Source organism: Oncorhynchus kisutch, linkage group LG14, assembly GCF_002021735.2.
Source record: "Oncorhynchus kisutch isolate 150728-3 linkage group LG14, Okis_V2, whole genome shotgun sequence".
In the NCBI taxonomy this organism is placed as follows: Eukaryota; Metazoa; Chordata; class Actinopteri; order Salmoniformes; family Salmonidae; genus Oncorhynchus; species Oncorhynchus kisutch.
Genome location: NC_034187.2, coordinates 67,050,712 through 67,071,340, shown reverse-complemented (window position 1 = coordinate 67,071,340; position 20,629 = coordinate 67,050,712). Strand labels below are relative to the sequence as shown.

General features: G+C 43.7%; 1 protein-coding gene across 1 annotated transcript in view; it reads right to left on the bottom strand.

The window, feature by feature from the left end:
• The window catches only part of LOC109881128 (adenylate cyclase type 2), a 76,766-nt gene that overhangs the window by 44,187 nt on the left and 11,950 nt on the right, over nucleotides 1-20,629 (bottom strand). The window contains exons 2-4 of the mRNA XM_031789255.1: nucleotides 14,299-14,496; nucleotides 4,660-4,821; nucleotides 1,636-1,785 (exon numbers count right to left, since the gene is read on the bottom strand). Coding sequence (XP_031645115.1) covers nucleotides 1,636-1,785; nucleotides 4,660-4,821; nucleotides 14,299-14,496 — 510 coding nt within the window. The remainder of the gene's footprint in view (nucleotides 1-1,635; nucleotides 1,786-4,659; nucleotides 4,822-14,298; nucleotides 14,497-20,629) is intronic.

The window sequence follows — 20,629 nt, the reverse complement described above, 5'->3', positions numbered from 1 at the left end:
CTCTCTTTATGTAGTGTTGTGTTGTCTCTCTTGCCGTGATGTGTGTTTTGTCCTATATTTCTATGTTATTTATTTTTGTATTACATTTTTTAATCCCAGCCCCCGTCCCCGCAGGAGGCCTTTTGCCTTTTAGTAGGCCGCCATTGTAAATAAGAATTTGTTCTAAACGGACTTGCCTAGTTAAATAAAGGTTAAATATAACTTTTTAAATATAGAGGTTGTCTCAACCTGCCATCCTGGAAACAGCTGAAGAGTTGAGAGGCAGAGTGGGGTTCTGCTGCTCCCAGGCTAGACCACTGGTTGGCTGACCAGGTCCACTGACTCTGTTCCCTGGCAACCTGGTTGATAACACACAGGTGTGAAATGGCCTTCTGATGCAGGACAATTGGTCGCCTACCTCAGCTGTAAGAAGTCACAAAGTTTGTCTCTATGTCCCAGGGCCAGAGAGAGGGCCAGAGAGAGGGCCAGAGAGAGGGCCAGAGAGAGGGTTTGAGAGAGGTTTTTCTACTGCTGCCCCAAAATGCATGAAGTAGATTTTAACTCAGAAGAAACCCTCTTGTGCAGGCATGGCTGTGTCCCCAGTTTCCGGTTTGTGAAGGCCAGTGATTTTAAGACACTGGAGGAGGCAGGAGTCCCGCAGCCACATGCCGCCACCCGTTCCATGGCATGGAGGGAGCGGGTAGTGAGGGTCAAGGTACTCACAGTGTCTGTGAGGCTGGACTGCCCAGCTTGAGTCATGCCATGCTGCTAGAGGTGTCCAGGCTGGTGGAGGAGGCCATCCCACCAAGTCAGGCCAGGTATCTTCAGCCAGAACAGGACAAGCGCACTGGTTAGGTGGAGGCTCCCATATGGGGGCTAGATGTGCATCCCGGTTCGGAGCTAGAGGCAGGTCGGGTCTGGTAACAGCAGGTTGACCAGGAGAGACTCAGGCTGTGTCGGTTGGGGTGCCAGCTGAGTGGCTGCAGGGCTGACTGGCAGTCTGCAGGTTGACCAGGAGAGACTCAGGTTGTGTCGGTTGGGGTGCCAGCTGAGTGGCTGCAGGGCTGACTGGCAGTCTGCAGGTTGACCAGGAGAGACTCAGGCTGTGTCGGTTGGGGTGCCAGCTGAGTGGCTGCAGGGCTGAATGGCAGTCTGCAGGTTGACCAGGAGAGACTCAGGCTGTGTCGGTTAGGGTGCCAGCTGAGTGGCTGCAGGGCTGACTGGCAGTCTGCAGGTTGACCAGGCGAGACTTAGGCTGTGTCGGTTGGGGTGCCAGCTGAGTGGCTGCAGGGCTGACTGGCAGTCTGCAGGTTGAAGCTCTGCCACTTGCTGCAGCACCGGGGAGCTCCGGCTTACCCCAAAACTAAGGTGCCGGTTTAGGTAAGGGACGATTGCTCTGGATACCCGGTTAGAGGCACAATGACGAACAGGACACAGATTCAAGTTCAATCCTTTATTTCCACAGGCACCGAATTGGTGCTCTATTTTACTTATATATATATATACACACACACACACACACACACACACACACACACACACACACACACACACACACACACACACACACACAATGTATACTGCATAAGCTCTATGTGCTTGTGTGTATATGCGCATGTGTCTATAACTGTTTATGTCTGTGCAAAGTAGGCCTACCTGCTGGTGTTTCTCAAACTCCAGTTTGATGGGGGACTTGATGCAGTTGCAGGTGTCCTGGTAGGTCTGTCTGAGGGCCAGGTTCATCAGGTGCTTATGGTACGCTCCAGCCAGGTTACCACACGTAAAGATAATGATGTTAGCCAGGATCTGATAGAGGAGAGGAGAGGAGGGGTAGGGCAGACGAGACGAGAGGAGAGGAGAGGAGAGGAGAGGAGAGGAGAGGAGAGGAGAGGAGAGGAGAGGAGAGGAGAGGAGAGGAGAGGAGAGGAGAGGAGAGGAGAGGGAATCAAATAGCCTTAGTCCTCCTAGGAGAAAATTATTTTTACCATTTTACCAGACAACCAATCTAACAAACCCACACCCAGACATTACCATTGCCATTCCTGACTTGCCGAGCTAAATAAAGGTCAAATAAAAAAATATAAATATAAAAATATCAAGGTGGTCTTTATTTAACTAATTATGTGACTTCTGAAGGTAATTGGTTGCACCAGATCTTATTTAGGGGCTTCATAGCAGTGTGGTTGAATACATATGCACACACCACTTTTCATAGCAGTGTGGTTGAATACATATGCATACACCACTTTTCATAGCAGTGTGGTTGAATACATATGCACACACCACTTTTCATAGCAGTGTGGTTGAATACATATGCACACACCACTTTTCATAGCAGTGTGGTTGAATACATATATGCACACACCACTTTTCATAGCAGTGTGGTTGAATACATATGCACACACCACTTTTCATAGCAGTGTGGTTGAATACATATATGCACACACCACTTTTCATAGCAGTGTGGTTGAATACATATGCACACACCACTTTTCATAGCAGTGTGGTTGAATACATATGCACACACCACTTTTCATAGCAGTGTGGTTGAATACATATGCACACACCACTTTTCATAGCAGTGTGGTTGAATACATATGCACACACCACTTTTCATAGCAGTGTGGTTGAATACATATGCACACACCACTTTTCATAGCAGTGTGGTTGAATACATATGCACACACCACTTTTCATAGCAGTGTGGTTGAATACATATGCACACACCACTTTTCATAGCAGTGTGGTTGAATACATATGCACACACCACTTTTCATAGCAGTGTGGTTGAATACATATGCACACACCACTTTTCATAGCAGTGTGGTTGAATACATATGCACACACCACTTTTCATAGCAGTGTGGTTGAATACATATGCACACACCACTTTTCATAGCAGTGTGGTTGAATACATATGCACACACCACTTTTCCGTAAAAATTTTTTGTGTATGTCCATTACATGAAATACAAATACAAATCTATTTCAATTACAGGTTGTAATGCAACAAAATAGGAAAAACGCAAAGGGGGATGAATACGTTTGCAAGGTGCTGTATTAGCCTTCTGACTACAATGAAGAGCAAGATGTGTCGCTCTGTTCTGGGCCAGCTGCAGCATAACTAGGTCTTTCTTTGCAGCACTTGACCATATGACTGGACAATAATCACGATAAGATAAAAATAGAGCCTGCAGGATTTGCTTTGTGGATTGTGGTGTAAAAAAGCAGAACATCTCTTTATTGAGGACAAACCTCTCCCCATCTTTACAACCTTTGAATCTATATATTTTTATACCAGCTAAGGTGACACCGAGTCATTTAGTCTCCTCAACTTGTTCAACAGCCACACCATTCATTACCAGATTACCAGAGGTCTAGAACTTCGGGAAATGATTTGTACCAAATAAAATGCTCTTAGTTTTAGAGATGTTCAGGATCAGGATGTATTTTTTAAATACAATTATATATGTTTTTTAACCCTTTTTCTCCCCAATGACATGGTATCCAATTGTTAGTCGTTACTGTCTTGTCTCACAGTGGCCTCACACATCAGACACCCCCTAACCCCCTAACTGACTGATGCATGGGCCTTATATTTGAATCAAATACTGAAAGAGTCACATGTGAATGACTCAATCAAGAGAAATGCAAATCCCCCCCCCCCCCGCCTCTCTCTAACATACACACAGAGGAGACTCATAAAGATAAACTCCGTGTCTGACGCCAGTGCAGATGAAGTCTTCTATAATCTAATAACCCAATGTCCATCTATACAACTCAATAACACATTATTGCCCCATAAACCTGCCCTAGTACACACATCTTGTTCATGTAGTTTGCCACTATGTCAACATCGGGCTCATCAAAGCCCTATAAATAAATAGACACAGGTCTTCAGAAGACCAGGCAATAAGTGGGTTTAATACATGTTTATTTACAGAGACATGTAAAGGGTTTTTCCAGTAGACCATGGTGTTTGTGTGTGTGACTGTGTGTGTGTGTGTGTGTGCACACGCAAGCACCCTGAGAGGGATAGAGATTGGCTGAGGTTGTGTGTACCTGTGTCACAGACTTTGTGGGTAACATCCAAGCCTTTTATTTCTGGCTATGTGAAAATATTGTTAGCATTGACCAACAGCACAGACATACTGACCCATTAAGTTCTGTTGTACCTTCACTGACCTAGCTAGCTTCGATAGAGCAGGACATTATGCCCAGTTCATTTATTCCTCGGCAGCATCCGAGATGGCATCCTATTCCCTATGTTGTGCACTACGTTTGACCAGGGCCTGTAGAGAATAGGATGCTATTTGGCACACAGGCTCAGCCTCTAGCCCCAGCTCTCAGAGTAGCTATTCATTTAGACTGAGAGCTCTACTCTGGTAATGAGGAGCGTACTGAGGGCCCACACAGAGCAGAGGGAGAGAGAGAGAGATCGGGAGGAGAGAGAGGGGGGCAAACAGAGAGAGCCGCTGGATAGAAGCAGGTTGATGTTGATTGTCTTGCCCTAGAGGCAGAACTGAGTGATTTCCAGTAGATGGGCCAACTGTCAAAATGGGTTATATCATAAAAATGTATGAAAATAAAATGTGTGTGTGTGTATGTGGTGTGTGTGAGTGTGTGCTTTGAATCTGTGTGTGTGTTTATGTTTAAATGTGTGTGTGTGTGTACCCTTACCTGCCACACCAGTGGTTCCAAGGCTTCTGCAGTAAACGCCAGACACACACTGAGTGTGATTGTGTGTGATAAACATGTGATGATGCTGGCTAGGACTGCTCCCCTCATGGAGAACGGCAGCATGGTGTAGACCACAAACACTATGAACAGGAAGAAGGACACCTGGGAGAGAGGAAGACACAGGATGTTACCGGGGGAAACTTTAACATGTTACACCACAAACACTGTGAATAGGAAGAAGGGAGAAAGGAAGTAGGAAGTCATAGGGAGATTCTCAATTGGACAAAAGTTTGTCCTCTCCTCGACTCCTCCATCCTCCTTTCTTCTGTGATTCGGGAAACCAAATAAGTGGTTGAGTGGTCGAGGGGATTGTCAATTCGTTAGTAGGCAAACGAAGGCGTCTGCTCCACTCCTCAATTGCCTTCTTTGACAGAGGATGCACAAGAGCATCCTCACGGCATCTAGCACAGTGTTTTACAATATGCCACACCCCTTTGAATCAGCTGTTGTTTTCTTGATGGAGAAAAGCATGCACACATTTAAAAACAATACTCTACTTAATGTTTATCTATAAAATATCTGCCACATCTAGCTACATTTGTTGTATCACTTTACACATTTATTTTGGGATCCACCCAGGTAAACATCCTTTGTCTGAAGACACGTGGGTCTGTTTCCAGAAGATGGAGGTGAGCAAAACCAATTGAGATTCTCCCCATTAAATATTACAGGGAGACACTTTAACATGTTACACGATGACATCCTGGGAGAGAGGAAGTAATGGAACATTCCAAGAAATCACTTCTGTCACTGCACTATGTTCCACCAGGCATCAGCACAAACTTTTCTCTGACTCTTAAATGTTTGGTCTACTACATAAATCATGACTAGGGTTACAAAATTCTGCAAACTTGTCCAAAAATACCCCGTTTTCCAGAAATTCTGGTTGCATGATTCCGGATTTCCTGCTGATTCCTGGAATCTTCCAATCATAATTTTTGGGAAAACCCCTGAAATTTGGGAAAGTTAACAGAATTTTGCAACCCTAATCATGAATCACATGTGTACATTAGCCTACTGAGCTAAATCCTTAGGCAAGTTTGCTCATCATACAACATTAGTTAGGATGTTTTTTGCAGCACAGAGTTAATAACAGCCTAAATCATACCACGTTATAGTCATAGCACTACTGATATACCAGGATCAGAACAGGAAAGGAGGAGCTGGACACAGGAACTAAACAAACAGATAAGGAGGTCATGGCTCAGAGCGTATCCCATCACAACCCATGGCCCTGACTCCATGCAGCACCATGGACACGAACCAAGACCTCACTAACAGGAAGTGGTGTCTGACAGGGACAGGAAGTAGGAAGTGGAATAGGAAGTCAACAAAGGGTCACAGTGCGTGTCTATATCACAGTAGTTCAAAGGTAAGGCTTCAGGAAAGACAAAGAGATGACAGACACTATGACAAATAGAGGGATAGAGGGATATTGTGCAGAGATTTGATTTACTAGGATTCCCATTAGCCTATGCCAATGGTGACAGCTAATCTTACTGTTGTCCGACATATAACGAAAAAGACATTACAGACAAAAGACTTACAGTTTACATACATTTAAAAAACTAACATGTAGTGTGTGTGTGCATCTATCACATCACTATCACAACAAGTAGGTCAAATGGGGGAGACTGTTGTGCCGTGAAATGTTGCTTAATTAGTTTTTTTCACTGTTCACTTGAGCTATATAAGATGGAAGGGAGTTCCATGCACTCATGGCTCTGTATAATACTGTACATTTCCTTGGATTTCTTCTGGACCTGGGGACTGTGAAAGGATCCCTGATGGCATGTCTGGGGGTGTAACTGTGTGTGTCAGTGCTGTATTTAAGTTGACTATGCAATGGTATTTCCATAAAAACAAGAAGTGACGCAGTCAGTCTTTCCTCAACTCTTAGCCAAAACAGACGGGCATGCATAGTGTTAATACAGTGGCCTGTGAAAGTATTCACCCCCTTGGCATTTTTCCTGTTTTGTTGCCTTACAACCTGGAATTTAAATAGATTTTTTTTGGGGGGGGGGGGTTGTATCATTTGATTTACACAACATGCCTACCACTTTGAAGATGCAAAGAAATAAGAAAATATAGAAAGCTTGAGCTGTGCATAACTATTCACCCCCCCAAAAGTCAATACTTTATAGAGCCACCTTCTGCAGCAAGTACAGCTGCAAGTCTCTGGGGTATGTCTCTATAAGCTTGGCACATCTAGCCACTGGGATTTTTGCCCATTCTTCAAGTCAAAACTGCTCCAGCTCCTTCAAGTTGGATGGGTTCCACTGGTGTACCGCAATCTTTAAGTAATTCCACAGATTCTCAATTGGATTGAAGTCTGGGGTTTGCCGCTTGCTTGGTGCTTGGTGGTTGGTGCATGGTGGTGCCCCTTGCTTAGTGGTGTTGCAGACTCTAGGGCCTTTCAGAACAGGTGTATATATACTGAGATCATGTGACAGATCATGTGACACTTACATTGCACACAGGTGGTCTTTATTGAACTAATTATGTGACTTCTGAAGGTAATTGGTTGCACCAGATCTTATTTAGGAGCTTCATAGCAAAAGGGTTGAATACTTATACACACCCCACTTTTCTGTTTGAAAAACAATTTTGGAACAAGTTTCTTTTTTCTAGATCTCAGCAGTTATTTCACTGTAGAGCCTCTAACCCTGCTCAATATGCCTTAACAAACTATGTTGTCCCACCTCCTACACATGCGATGACATCACCTGGTTTAAACATCTCTAGAGACTATATCTCTCTCTCATCATTACTCAATGCCTAGGTTTACCTCCAATGTACTCACATCCTACCTTACCCTTGTCTGTACACTATGCCTTGAATCTATGCTGCCGTGCCCAGAAACCTGCTCCTTTTACTCTCTGTTCTGAACGTGCTAGACGGCCAGTTCGTATAGCCTTTAGCCGTACCCTTATCCTACTTCTCCTCTGTTCCTCTGTTGATGTAGAGGTTAATCCAGGTCCTGCAGTGCCTAGCTCCACTCCTACTCCCCAGGTGCTCTCATTTGTTGACTTCCGTAACTGTAAAAGCCTTGGTTTCATGCATGTTAACATTAGAAGCCAACTCCCTAAGTTTGTTATAATCACTGCTTTAGCACACTCTGCCAACCTGGATGTCTGAATCCTGACTTATGAGGAGATGGCACGTGGGTATCTGCTTCTATAAACCAATGAGGAGAGGAAAACCACCAAAAACCATCGTAAACTATAACATTTTCCGCCAAGATAGAACTGCCAAAGGGGGCGGTGTTGCAATCTACTGCAAAGATAGCCTGCAGAGTTCTGTATTACTATCCAAGTATGTACCCAAATAATTTGAGCTTCTACTTCTAAAAATTCACCTTTCTAGAAACAAGTCTCTCACTGTTGCCGCTTGCTATAGACCTCCCTCTGCCCCCAGCTGTGCCCTCGATACCATATGTGAATTGATTTCCCCCCATCTATCTTCTGAGCTTGTGCTACTAGGTGACCTAAACTGGGACATGCTTAACATCCAAGCTTGATGCTCTCAATCTCACACAAATTATCAAACTCCAAATCCATAAACACAGGCACCCTCATAGATCTCACCCTAACTAACTCACCCTCCAAATGCACCTCTGCTGTTTTCAATCAGGATCTCAGCGATCACTGCCTAATTGCCAGCATCTGTAATGCGTCTGCGACCAAACGACCACCCCTCATCACTGTCAAACGCTCCCAAAAACACTTCTGCAAGCAGGCCTTTCTAATCAACCTGGCCGGGATATCCTGGAATGACATTGACCTCATCCTGTCAGTAGATGATGCCTGGCTATTCTTTAAAAGTGCCTTCCTCACCATCTTAAATAAGCATGCCCCATTCAAAAAATTGAGAACTAGGAATAGATAGAGTCCTTGGTTCACTCCAGACCTGTCTGCCCTTGACCAGCACAAAATCATCCTGTGGCGTTCTGCATTAGCATCGAATAGCCCCCGTGATATGTAACTTTTCAGAGAAGTTAGGAACAAATATACACAGGCAGTTAGGAAAGCTAAGGCTAGCTTTTTCAAGCAGAAATTTGCATCCTGGAGTACTAATTCAAAAAAGTTCATGTCCATGGAGAATCCATGGAGAATAAGAGCACCTCCTCCCAGCTGCCCACTGCACTGAGGCTAGGAAACACTGTCACCACCAATAAATCTACTATAATTGAGAATTTCAATAAGCATTTCTCTACGGCTGGCCATGCTTTCCACATGGCTACCCCTACCCTGGTCAACTGCCCGGCACCCTCCACAGCAACCCGCCAAAGCGCCCACCATTTCTCCTTTACCCAAATCCAGATAGCTGATGTTCTGAAAGAGCTGCAAAATCTGGACCCCTACAAATCAGCCGGGCTAGTCAATCTGGACCCTCTCTTTCTAAAATGATCTGCCGAAATTGTTGCAACCCCTATTACTAGCCTGTTCAACCTCTCTTTTGTCTCGTCTGAGATTCCCAAAGATTGGAAAGCTGCCGCGGTCATCAGCCTCTTCAAAGGGGGTGACACTCTAGACCCAAACTGCTACAGACCTATATCTATCCTACCCTGTCTTACTAAGGTCTCTGAAAGCCAAGTTAACAAACAGATTACCGACCATCTCGAATCCCACCGTACCTTCTCCGCTATGCAATCTGGTTTCAGAGCTGGTCATGGGTGCACCTCAGGCCCGCTCAAGGTCCTAAACGACATCATAACCACCATCGATAAGAGACATTACTGTGCAGCCGTATTCATCGACCTGGCCAAGGCTTTCGACTCTGTCAATCACCACATTCATATTGGCAGACTCGACAGCCTTGGTTTCTCAAATGATTGCTTTTCCTGGTTTACCAACTACTTCTCTGATAAAGTTCTGTGTGTCAAATCGGAGGGCCTGTTGTCCGGATCTCTGGCAGTCTCTATGGGGGTGCCACAGGGTTCAGTCCTCAGGCCGACTCTCTTCTCTGTTTGCATCAATGATGTTGCTCTTGTTGCTGGTGATTCTCTGATACACCTCTACGCAGACGACACCATTCTGTATACTTCTGGCCCCTCTTTGGACACTGTGTTAACTAACCTCCAAATGAGCTTCAATGCCATACAACACTCCTTCCGTGGCCTCCAACTGCTCTTAAATGCAAGTAAAACTAAATGCATGCTTTTCAACCGATCACTGCCCGCACCTGCTCGCCCGTCCAGCATCACTACTCTGGATGGCACGGACTTAGAATACGTGGACAACTACAAATGCCTAGGTGTCTGGTTAGACTGTAAACTCTCCTTCCAGAGTCACATTAAGCATCTCCAATCCAAAATTAAATCTAGAATCGGCTTCCTATATCACAACAAAGCATCCTTCACTCATGCTGCCAAACATACCCTCGTAAAACTGACCATCCTACCGATCCTCGACTTCGGTGATGTCATCTATAAAATAGCTTCCATCACTCAACAAACTGTATGCAGTCTATCACAGTCCCTTCCGTTTTGTAACCAAAGCCCCATATACTACCCACCATTGCGACCATTGGTTGGCCCTCGCTTCATACTCGTCACCAAACCCACTGGCTACAGGTTATCTACAAGTCTCTGTTAGGTAAAGCCCCGCCTTATCTCAGCTCACTGGTCACCATAGCAGCACCCACTTGTAGCACGCGCTCCAGCAGGTGTATCTCACTGGTCACCCCCATAGCCAATTCCTCCGTTGGTCGTCTTTCCTTCCAGTTCTCTGCTGCCAATGACTGGAACAAACTGCAAAACTCAGAGACTCACATCTCCCTCACTAGCTTTAAGCACCAGCTGTCAGAGCAGCTCACAGATCACTGCACCTGTACATAGCCCATCTGTAAACAGCCCATTTATCTACCTACCTCATCCCCATACTGTATTTATTCATTTATCTTGCTCCTTTGCACCCCAGCATCTCTACTTGCACATTTATCTTCTGCACATACACCATTCCAGTGTTTAATTGCTATATTGTAATCACTTCGCCACCATGGCCGATTTTTTGCCTTAACTCCCTTATCTTACCTCATTTGCACTCACTTTATATACTTTTTTGTTTTCTTTTGTTCTACTGTATTATTGACTGTATGTTTTGTTTATTCCATGTGTAAATCTGTGTTGTATGTGTCGAATTGCTACGCTTTATCTTGGCCAGGTCCCAGTTGCAAATGAGAACTTGTTCTCAACTAGCCTACCTGGTTAAATAAAGGTTAAATAAAATAAAATAACTAACTAAATCAAAATTGTATTTGGTCAAACACAATTTTTTTCAACGGTTTGCTAAGAGCTGGCAGCAAGCTGAAAGGTCTGCTGTTAGAACCAGTAAAGGCCACTTTACCATTCTATAGCGGAATGACTTTGGCTTCCCTCCAGGCCTGAGGACAAAGACTTTCATCTAGGCTCAGATTAAAGATATGACAGATGGGAGTGGCTATAGAGTCAGCTACCATCCTCAATAGCTTTCCATCTAAGTTGTCAATGCCAGGAAGTTTGTCATTATTGATCGATAACAATATTTTTTCCACCTCTCCCACAGAGAGAGAGAGAGAGAGAGATGTTGAAAGAGAGGGAATTGTTGGAGGTTGAAAGTGACAGTGACACTATCCAGCCCAGCCGTTTTCCAACAAGAGATGCAATTCTTAACACCAACCCTGACCTTGACTTGAACCCAAACATGAATTAAGAACAAATAGCTTTGGTGCTGCTAGCTCATCATTTCTGCTGGTATTGACATTGTTTCTGTTCTTAAATGGCCATTTAGTGACAAGCAGCAATGTGAGAAGGGATATGGATGTTTTGTTGTTGTTGTTTTACTGTTGACAGGTGCTTTTCTCATCCTTTATTTGCTACAGTCAAACGTGAGATGGTCTACTTTTCCAAGTTTATATATTGTTTTCTCTCCCATCATGCTCTTTCCCTTTCTCCATCTCCTCTCTCCCACCCCTTCTCTCTCCTTCCCGCAAGCCAGCCAGCCGGGTCAGAATGAGGGAGGGATGTGATGGTACCAGGTGTCTGGAGCTCTGGTCCAATCTGGCGTCCACTAATACCTGCTCTCTCCTGGGAGATTCAATCAGGTCCAGACACAACCAACTCCTCAGCTGAAAGGGCTGCTGTGGGTGTGTGTTTATGTGTGTGACAGATTGTGTGTGTGACTGTTACTAAGCAGAACATAACCTGTTCTAAACTTTCAGATTCTCTCTCTCTCGACACCCCTCTCTTTCCGTCTCTCCCTCCCCACACTCTCTCTCTCTCTCTCTCTCTCCCTCTCTCTCCACACCCCTCTCTTTCCGTCTCTCCCTCCCCACACTCTCTCTCTCTCTCTCTCTCTCTCTCTCCACACCCCTCTCTTTCCGTCTCTCTCTCCCCACACACTCTCTCTCTCTCTCTCTCTCTCTCTCTCTCTCTCTCTGTTTGAGAACAGACTGTAGTCGCAGCAGTAGTGGCAGACAGTGTTATTTAGCTCAGTGTGTTCCATCAGTATGGTTGAGAGTGTACTTCCTCCTGGCTCCAGGCTGATTGGCTCACAGTAAAGAGCCATTTTTCTCATTCTTCTAGTCTGAGGCATTTACCATCATCCTCACAGGACACCTGGGTGGTGTTCTATACCTGAACTACCTGTCATATAAGAACACTCGTTCTCCTTCAATACGTTTCCTCCTTAAGGTGCCTACTGAGAATGTGGAATTAACCACTAGAGTAATGATATGAGATTAGTGTCTGTGTAAGAAGGAGACAGGAAGAGAGAGAGGTAGAGAGGGGTAGAGAGAGAGAGAGAGAGAGAGAGAGAGAGAGAGAGAGAGAGAGAGAGGGGTAGAGAGAGAGAGAGAGAGAGAGAGAGAGAGGGGTAGAGAGCGAGAGAGGTAGAGAGAGAGAGAGAAAGAGAGAGAGTGAGAGAGAGGTAGAGAGAGAGAGAGAGAGAGAGGGGTGGAGAGAGTGAGAGAGGGGGGGGGGGGAGAGGAAATAGCTGAAAGACCCTTACAGAAAAAACACCTGATTTCATGTGAAAAATCTAATGTAGTAAGAGAGAAAGAGAAAGAGAGTTATTGAGCAGAATAGGTTGTTTAATAATGCAGTATGATTATGCTCTCACAGATGGAGAGATGGATAAAAATATCTCCACCACGATGATGGAAGAGTGAGGGAGAGAAGCTAGGAGAAGGAGAGGGGTATGCGGGAGGGAGAGAGGCAGTGCCGCCTCTAGCCTTTTGAGGGCCCTAAGTGAGATTTGGTTGGGGGGGGGCCCCCTACGTCGCGGGAAAAACCTTTTAGTGCCCCCACTTTTGTATTTTCTTTGTATTTTAAAGTTAATTTTCTGCAATTCTACACATTTACCATGGGGTGTAGAGAAAGTGTTGCAGTTTAAAAGCATATATTCTGCAATTTACACATTTTGCTATGATTTATGCCACATTTATATAATATATATGTAAAAGTGACTAACAAAATCAATGGGGGCGCCCTGTAGGTCAGGGCCCCTGAATGCAAGACCCGCGTGGCCGGTCGGTAATTTGGTGATGATAAGGCCTACTATAAGGTTTATATAGCTGCCTTGAATACCTTGCCTAGCAACTTAAAAATGTTAGCTGAACTCGGCTAATTGAGTGACTGACATAACAAGTGGAAAACTGCTGATGCACTACCCAACTGAGTTCCTTTTTGGTCGGGGGCCCTTAGCAGACGCGGGGCACTACTCTCCATGAGTAGTCTGCTAAAGGGAAGAGGAGGCTCTGGAGAGAAGGATGCAGAGAGGGGGAGGGAATAAGAGAAACAGAGGGTGAGGGAGGGATGGAGAGAAGTTAGGAAAAGGAAAGGGGGCACAAGGTTGAGAGAAGGATGGAGGAGAGGAACAGAAGGGGAAGGAGGGATGGAGAAAAGGTAGGAGAAGGAGAGGGGGAGTGACGTGAGAGAGGGTAAATGGAAGGAGACCAGGGAGGATGAGGTAAAGTGGCAGAGGGATATAAAGTAAATAGAATTTTAGAAATAAGGAGAGAGAGAGACGCGGGGGGACTGGGAAAAAGATCAAATGAAAAGTAAATTGGAAAAGAGAGAGGGAAGGAGGAGGGAGATAAGGAGGGGGAAGAGTAAAGTGAATGGGCCTGAAAGGTAATGTATCTGTCTCCTGATCTCTCACCTTCTGTGGCTTAGCCTAACACTTAATCACACATGAGGAACACTCACGGTAAAGGACACACACTCACACACAGACACACAAACACACGAAAGCAGGTAGCCTAGGAGTTAGAGAGGACAATCGCCGGTTGGAATCCCAGTTCTGATGTAGTAAACAGTAATCAAAGATGGCATCTCCAGCCGCTGTGGTTTTGAGCAAGGCACTCAATCCTTTAAAAAAAACTGTTCCAGCAGCAATGAACCGTGACTAACCCTGTGGTCCCAAACTCTTGTATGTGTGTCTCAAGGGATTGGTTGAAAAGCAAAAGAGCAAAATTTCTCCTTTAAAGACCAATGGACAATAAAGTATTAATGAACAATACACACACACACACACACACACACACAACGCTGTCCAATATGCACACCCGACCCCCCCCCCCCCCCCCCTCCCACCTCACCTGGTCCCAAGGACAGAGGATCCCCCCGGAGAACATGAAGAGGTAACCCATGGCAACCAGGCAGGCCCATATAAGGAGGGAGAAGAGGCGGAGCATGCGGTTGAAGACGGACTCTATGCAGACCAGGATGAAGATGGAGAGGAAGAGGAAGAGGGTGGTGGGCACGGTGATCAGGAACGCTAGGTGGTCCTCCATGTTCTGGAGAGAGAGAGGGGAAGTGAGGGAGAAAGGGAGGAGGGGAGGTGAGGGAGGGAGGGAGTTTAGAAAAAGGAGAGAAAAACGAGACAGAAGCTTTTTGTCTCCTCAATTTCTGAAGGAGACAACTTCACACCGCCTCTCTTTCTCTCACTCTCTCTTTTGGGTTAGCCTACTAAAAATGCAGGCACTCTTTGTATTGTAATATTTGGGGATAAAAGCATCTGCTAAGTGGTGTATTGTAGACCAGCAGAATTCACATCGCATCACCACACACACAGAGACAGACAGACAGGCAGTCTGAGCCCAGAGAATGTGCTACTGTGTCACTTCTATCCACACACTGTCACTGTCAGCATTTAAAACCTGTCAAGGCACATGCCAACACATACACACACTCTCTCACACACACACACATTTTTTTTTTATATCCTTGTGGGTAACAAACAATTGATTCACATTCAAAATCCTATTTTTTCTATCCCCTAACCCTAAACCTAATCCTAACCCTAAACCTAACCTCTAACCCTAAACCTAATCTTAACCCTAAAGCTAACCCCTAAGCCTAAACCTAATCCTAACCTCTAACCCTAAACCTAATCTTAACCCTAAAGCTAACCCCTAAGCCTAAACCTAATCCTAACACTAAACCTAACCTCTAACCCTAAACCTAATCTTAACCCTAAAGCTAACCCCTAAGCCTAAACCTAATCCTAACCTCTAACCCTAAACCTAATCTTAACCCTAAAGCTAACCCCTAAGCCTAAACCTAATCCTAACCCTAAACCTAACCTCTAACCCTAAACCTAATCTTAACCCTAAAGCTAACCCCTAAGCCTAAAATAGTAAAAAAGTAAAACCAAAAACACACACACACACACGGTCTCCGTTCATACCATTCATACCCTCCTCCGTACTCCGTAATGCATCCATGTCTAATCAAATGTGTACCCAGACTATTTGCATTCCCCCCCCTCTTTTACACTCCTGCTACTCTCTGTTTTTATCTATGCATAAGTTACGTTAATAACTGTACCTACATGACTATATTACCTCAATAACCTCGACTAACCGGTGCCCCCTCACATTGACTCTGTACCGGTACCCCCTGTATGTAGCCTCGCTATTGTTGTTTTACTGCTGCTCTTTAATTATTTGTTACTTTTATTTATTTATTTATTTAGGTGTTTTTCTTAAAACTGCATTGTTGATTAAGGGCTTGTAAGTAAGCATTTCACTGTGACAAATAAAATTTGATTTGATGTCTCATACCCATCTCTGCTCTACTCATCATCACTAGCTGACAGACTCTATTAACGTTCACATGACTCCCTCACCCCTCACCCAGCCATGACCTGTGTGTGTGTCAGTGGAGGTTGGTGCCGTTTAAGATTAGGAAGGATGTTTTTGTTCTTTATTGATGAGCATGGCCTTATTTCTATTACAGCATATTGGATGACTGTCATTCATAGTCCCTTCACCCAGCTCAATGGAACATAACATCGATAGGTTTAGAATACTACATGATACTAAGATTTTCCCTATACCCATCATGAGGTTGCTAAAACCTAGCCTATGAATTTACCAAGTTAGGATCACAGGTCGAGAGAAAAATGTAGGTAAAAAAAAAGGTGATAGACAGTGACACATCAATACCGCCTTGCACACTCTTACCTGCATCTAGCTGATCTAGGGTGTGATCATTAGTCAAAACAGTTGCAAATGAGAGTTTCTATCAGACAAATGCAGGAATTTTTTATCCCTGTTTCGCTCCGTTAAATAAATATTTTAACAGAATCGGTGGAATGAACACACCCCTGATCACCCCTAAACACAGTTCACTTCCATTGCAGCCACATACCAACAGCATGATCTCTTTGCTCGTTGTACAATTCCTTCTCGCACCTGTGACCAGGTGAAAAAAACCTTTCAATACAAACGTTATATCATAACTGCTAACCACTCCCCACAGCCTACATTGTTGTCACCATATTAGTTAACACACCATAGTAGTTAGCATAGCTACCAGAACTAACGCGTTAATTAACCCGCTACAATTATGCAACCCAGTTTACAGCAAGCAGTTTAGCAGTTACACCTGTGAGCCCAGGTGGCAATAAATTAATAAAACCAAAATCTTACCTTGACTTGGAAGAGTTCAAGTGTTGGATAGCCATAGCCAGTTAGCTAACATAGCATCCCTATCTGATTGATCCGGGTGTTTGAGTAGGCTAAACTAGCTAGCTACATTCACTAGCTAGCCGCAATATGTAACTTTTTGAGCGACCCGACCAAATTCACATAGAAATGTGTGTTATGTGTCTAAGAAGCGTTAGATATGTTTGGTTTTGCGTCTTTTACTTTCGGGTTTTGCACACCAGCTTCAAACAGCTGAAAACACAATATTTTGGATTGTGGAAAATATATTTCACAGCGGTTTAGGTTGTGCAATGACTCTCTACACTTGCTTGTTTCGTCACAAAGTGAAATTAAGAAAATTATTCAAATTTTTGCAACAAGTAAATGGCAGAGCGATTTCTATATAGTGCAAATGAAGTGAAAATGAGAGTGAAAAAAAGACAATGAAATATAGCTATGTAACGTGTTCTCTGGGAGTCCGGAAACAAGTACAGGGAGTGAATAATTTTATAAATAAACAAACATGGAACAAAACAAGAAACACGAAAGCGTACAGACTTGAGACACCAAACAGAGTCAATAACGCCAAAGGAAAAAACCAAAGGGAGTGACAGTTATAGGGAAGGTAACCAGGAAGGTAATGGAGTCTAGCTGAGTCTGATGAGGTGCTGGTGCACGTAATAATAAGCGGACTGGCGACCTCAAGCGCTGGAGAGGGAGTATACTGTACGTGACAAGCTAGCTCTCTCTCCCTCTCTTGTTTCGCCTTCATTTTTGAAGAAATTAATTTGTTGAAAACTGTTCAACTATTGTCTTTCTCTCTCTTTGAGTGAACTACTCACCACATTTTATTCATTGCAGTACTAGCTAGCTGTAGCTTATGCTTTCAGTACTAGATTCATTCTCTGACCCTTTGATCATTCGGTTAACCACATCTCAGTTCATGCTGCAAGAACTCTGATAGGTTGTAGGACGTCCTCTGGAAGTTGTCATAATTCCTGTGTAAGTCTATGGAAGGGAGTGAGAACCATGAGCCTCCTAGGTTTTGTATTGAGGTTAATGTACCATGAGGAGGACGGAAACTAACTGTCCTCCGGCTACACCATGGTGCTACCCTACTGAGTGCTGTTGAGGCTACTGTAGACCTTCATTGCAAAACAGTGTGTTTTAATCAATTATTTGGTGACATGTGAATATAGTTAGTATAGTTGTATCTAAAAAGGATAACTATATAAAAATTCAAAAAAATTCACTGAGGAGGATGGTCCTCCCCTTCCTCCTCTGGCGAGCCTCCACTGGTGAGTGTGTGTGTGTGCCTGCCTGTGTGAGTGGGTGCATGCCTGTGTGTATGACTGCCTCTCTGTGTACACATGTGAGAAAACATGTACGTGTGTGTGTATGTCTGTCCACTCCCTCTCATCACAAATACCCAGGTAAAAGTGACAGGCATTGGGTAGCCTGATAGTGTGGTAGTGTATTCATTATGCAGAAGTCCATTAGCCTTTTACTGCAATGGGCTAAATCAGGGTCACACAGTCTTTCTTGGTAGTCTTAAACAAATGTACTTTGAAACACAAGTATACACCTCACACACATGGTTATGGGCTTACAAAACAGAAGGCACATATACCATGTCAGATGTAGAGTTGAAATCTATTACATTTTGAGTTTACATCTCAATATTCCACTGTATATACATCACAGAAGACTGAAATATAACAAAACCGTTTCACATAGAAACACCAGATTTTTGTCTGTTTAAATTTGTTACAAATATTTAAAAACATGAATAACATTCCAACCCATGATGCCACTAGGTCATATCACTGCAGGAAGGGCTACAGCTAGAGGCTGGGTGGAGGTCGAGGCCTACTTCTCTGACATCAAGAGTGCAGGGTCCAGATCAAATATACTTAGCAAAAATATAAACGCAACATGCAACAATTTCAACGATTTTACTGAGTTACAGTTCATATAAGGAAATCAGTCAATTGAAATAAATTCATTAGGTCCTAATCTATGAATTTCACATGACTTGTCAAGGGCTCAGCCATGGGTGGGCCTGGGAGGGCATAGGAATTGAGTTGGACATACTGCCAAATGTTCTAAAATGACGTTGGAGGCGGATTTTAAGGCAGCCCCCAGCACTTCTCTGATTCAGAGGGGTTGGGTTAAATGCGGAAGACACATTTCAGTTGAATGCATTCAGTTGTACAACTGACTAGGTCTCCCCCTTTCCCTTATGGTAGAGAATTTAACGTTCAGGGTGCACCTGTGTAATAATCATGCTGTTTAATTAATCAGCTTCTCCATATGCCACACCTGTCAGGTGGATGCACTATCTTGGCACAGGAGAAATAACATTACTCACTAGTTGGAATGTAAACAAATTTCTGCACAAAATCTGAGAGAAATAAGCTTTTGGTACATATGCAAAAGTTCTGGGATCTTTTATTTCAGCTCATGAAACATTGGACCAACTCTTTACATGTCGTGTTTATATTTTTGTTCCTTATAATTACCCTGCCTTTCTGACTCTGAGGTTATAAATTGTAGAGATACAGAAATCGGCATAATTTTCTAAATGTAGATTTTGCATAAGAACATTATGAGAGCCTAGAATATCATCAGAAGACCCTCCATATGATGATTCTGTGATAAAAACACATCAGTAGAATACATTCTATCATTCTGCAGTTGCATGATTTGTATTTGTATGTTTTGTGGTGTTCTATGATTCTATGGTAGAATACATTGGTGTTATATGGTTTTATGGTAGAATACAGTGGAGTTCTATGGTTCTATGGTAGAATACAGTGGTGTTCTATGGTTCTATGCTAGAATACAGTGGTGTTCTATGGCTCTATGGTTGAATACATGGTGTTCTATGGTTCTATGGTAGAATAGAGAGGTGTTCTATGGTTATTTGCTAGAATACAGTGGTGTTTAAAGATTCTAAGGAGTAGCAGTATAAGTATGAGTCAGGGTGTGTAGAGCCAGGCTGAGGCAAGGGGGACGTATTGTTAGGGGAGGTAGAGTAATGCCTCAGCAGCAGTGCTATGATTTAGGGTCTGACTAGGCCAGGCAAAACCCAGGAGACTACTAGCTAGCTACTGCCACCCCAAGAAGCACAGAGAGCATGCACCCAGACAGAATTACAATGAGCTTTATATATATATATATATACACAGAAAGCATACATACACACACACACATGCACATACACACACAAACACAACAAAACACACCCCTCCGTTCGCAGCCATTATTATCAATCCTTGTTCCCTCTCTAAAACACACTCATGAATATTTGATAAAGTGTATAAAATACCAATTATGGCAATGACTCACTAACTGCGTGATTAGCAACATAATGTCATACTTTACCTTTCGTCACACATGCACACACCAGTGGAAAAGGTACAACTATACTAAATATATTCACTTCACCAAATAATTGATTCAAACACACTGTTTTGCAATGAAGGTCTACAATAGCCTCAACCGAACTCTGTAGGGTAGCACCATGGTGTATCAGGAGGAGAGCTAGCTTTCGTCCTCCTCTTGGTACATTGACTTCAATACAAAACCTAGGAGGCTCATGGTTCACACCCCTTTCCATAGACTTACACGGTAATTATGACAACTTCCGGAGGACGTCCTCCAACCTATCAGAGCTCTTGCAGCATGAACTGACATATTGTCCACCCAATCAAAGGATCAGAGAATGAATCTAGTACTGAAAGCAAAAGCTCCAGCTAACTAGCACTGCAGCGCATAAAATGTGGTGAGTAGCTAACTCAAAATGAGAGAGAGACAATAGTTGAACAGTTTTTAACAAATGTATTTATTCAAAAATGAAGAGGAAAGAGAGAGGTTTCGTGATTTATTTTCACTTTCAGTTTCACTTACTTAGCTAGCAAATGCAGCTGACTAATTTAGTTGCTCAAATACCCAGCTCAAACAGAGGGATGCTATGTTAGCTAGCTGGCTATGA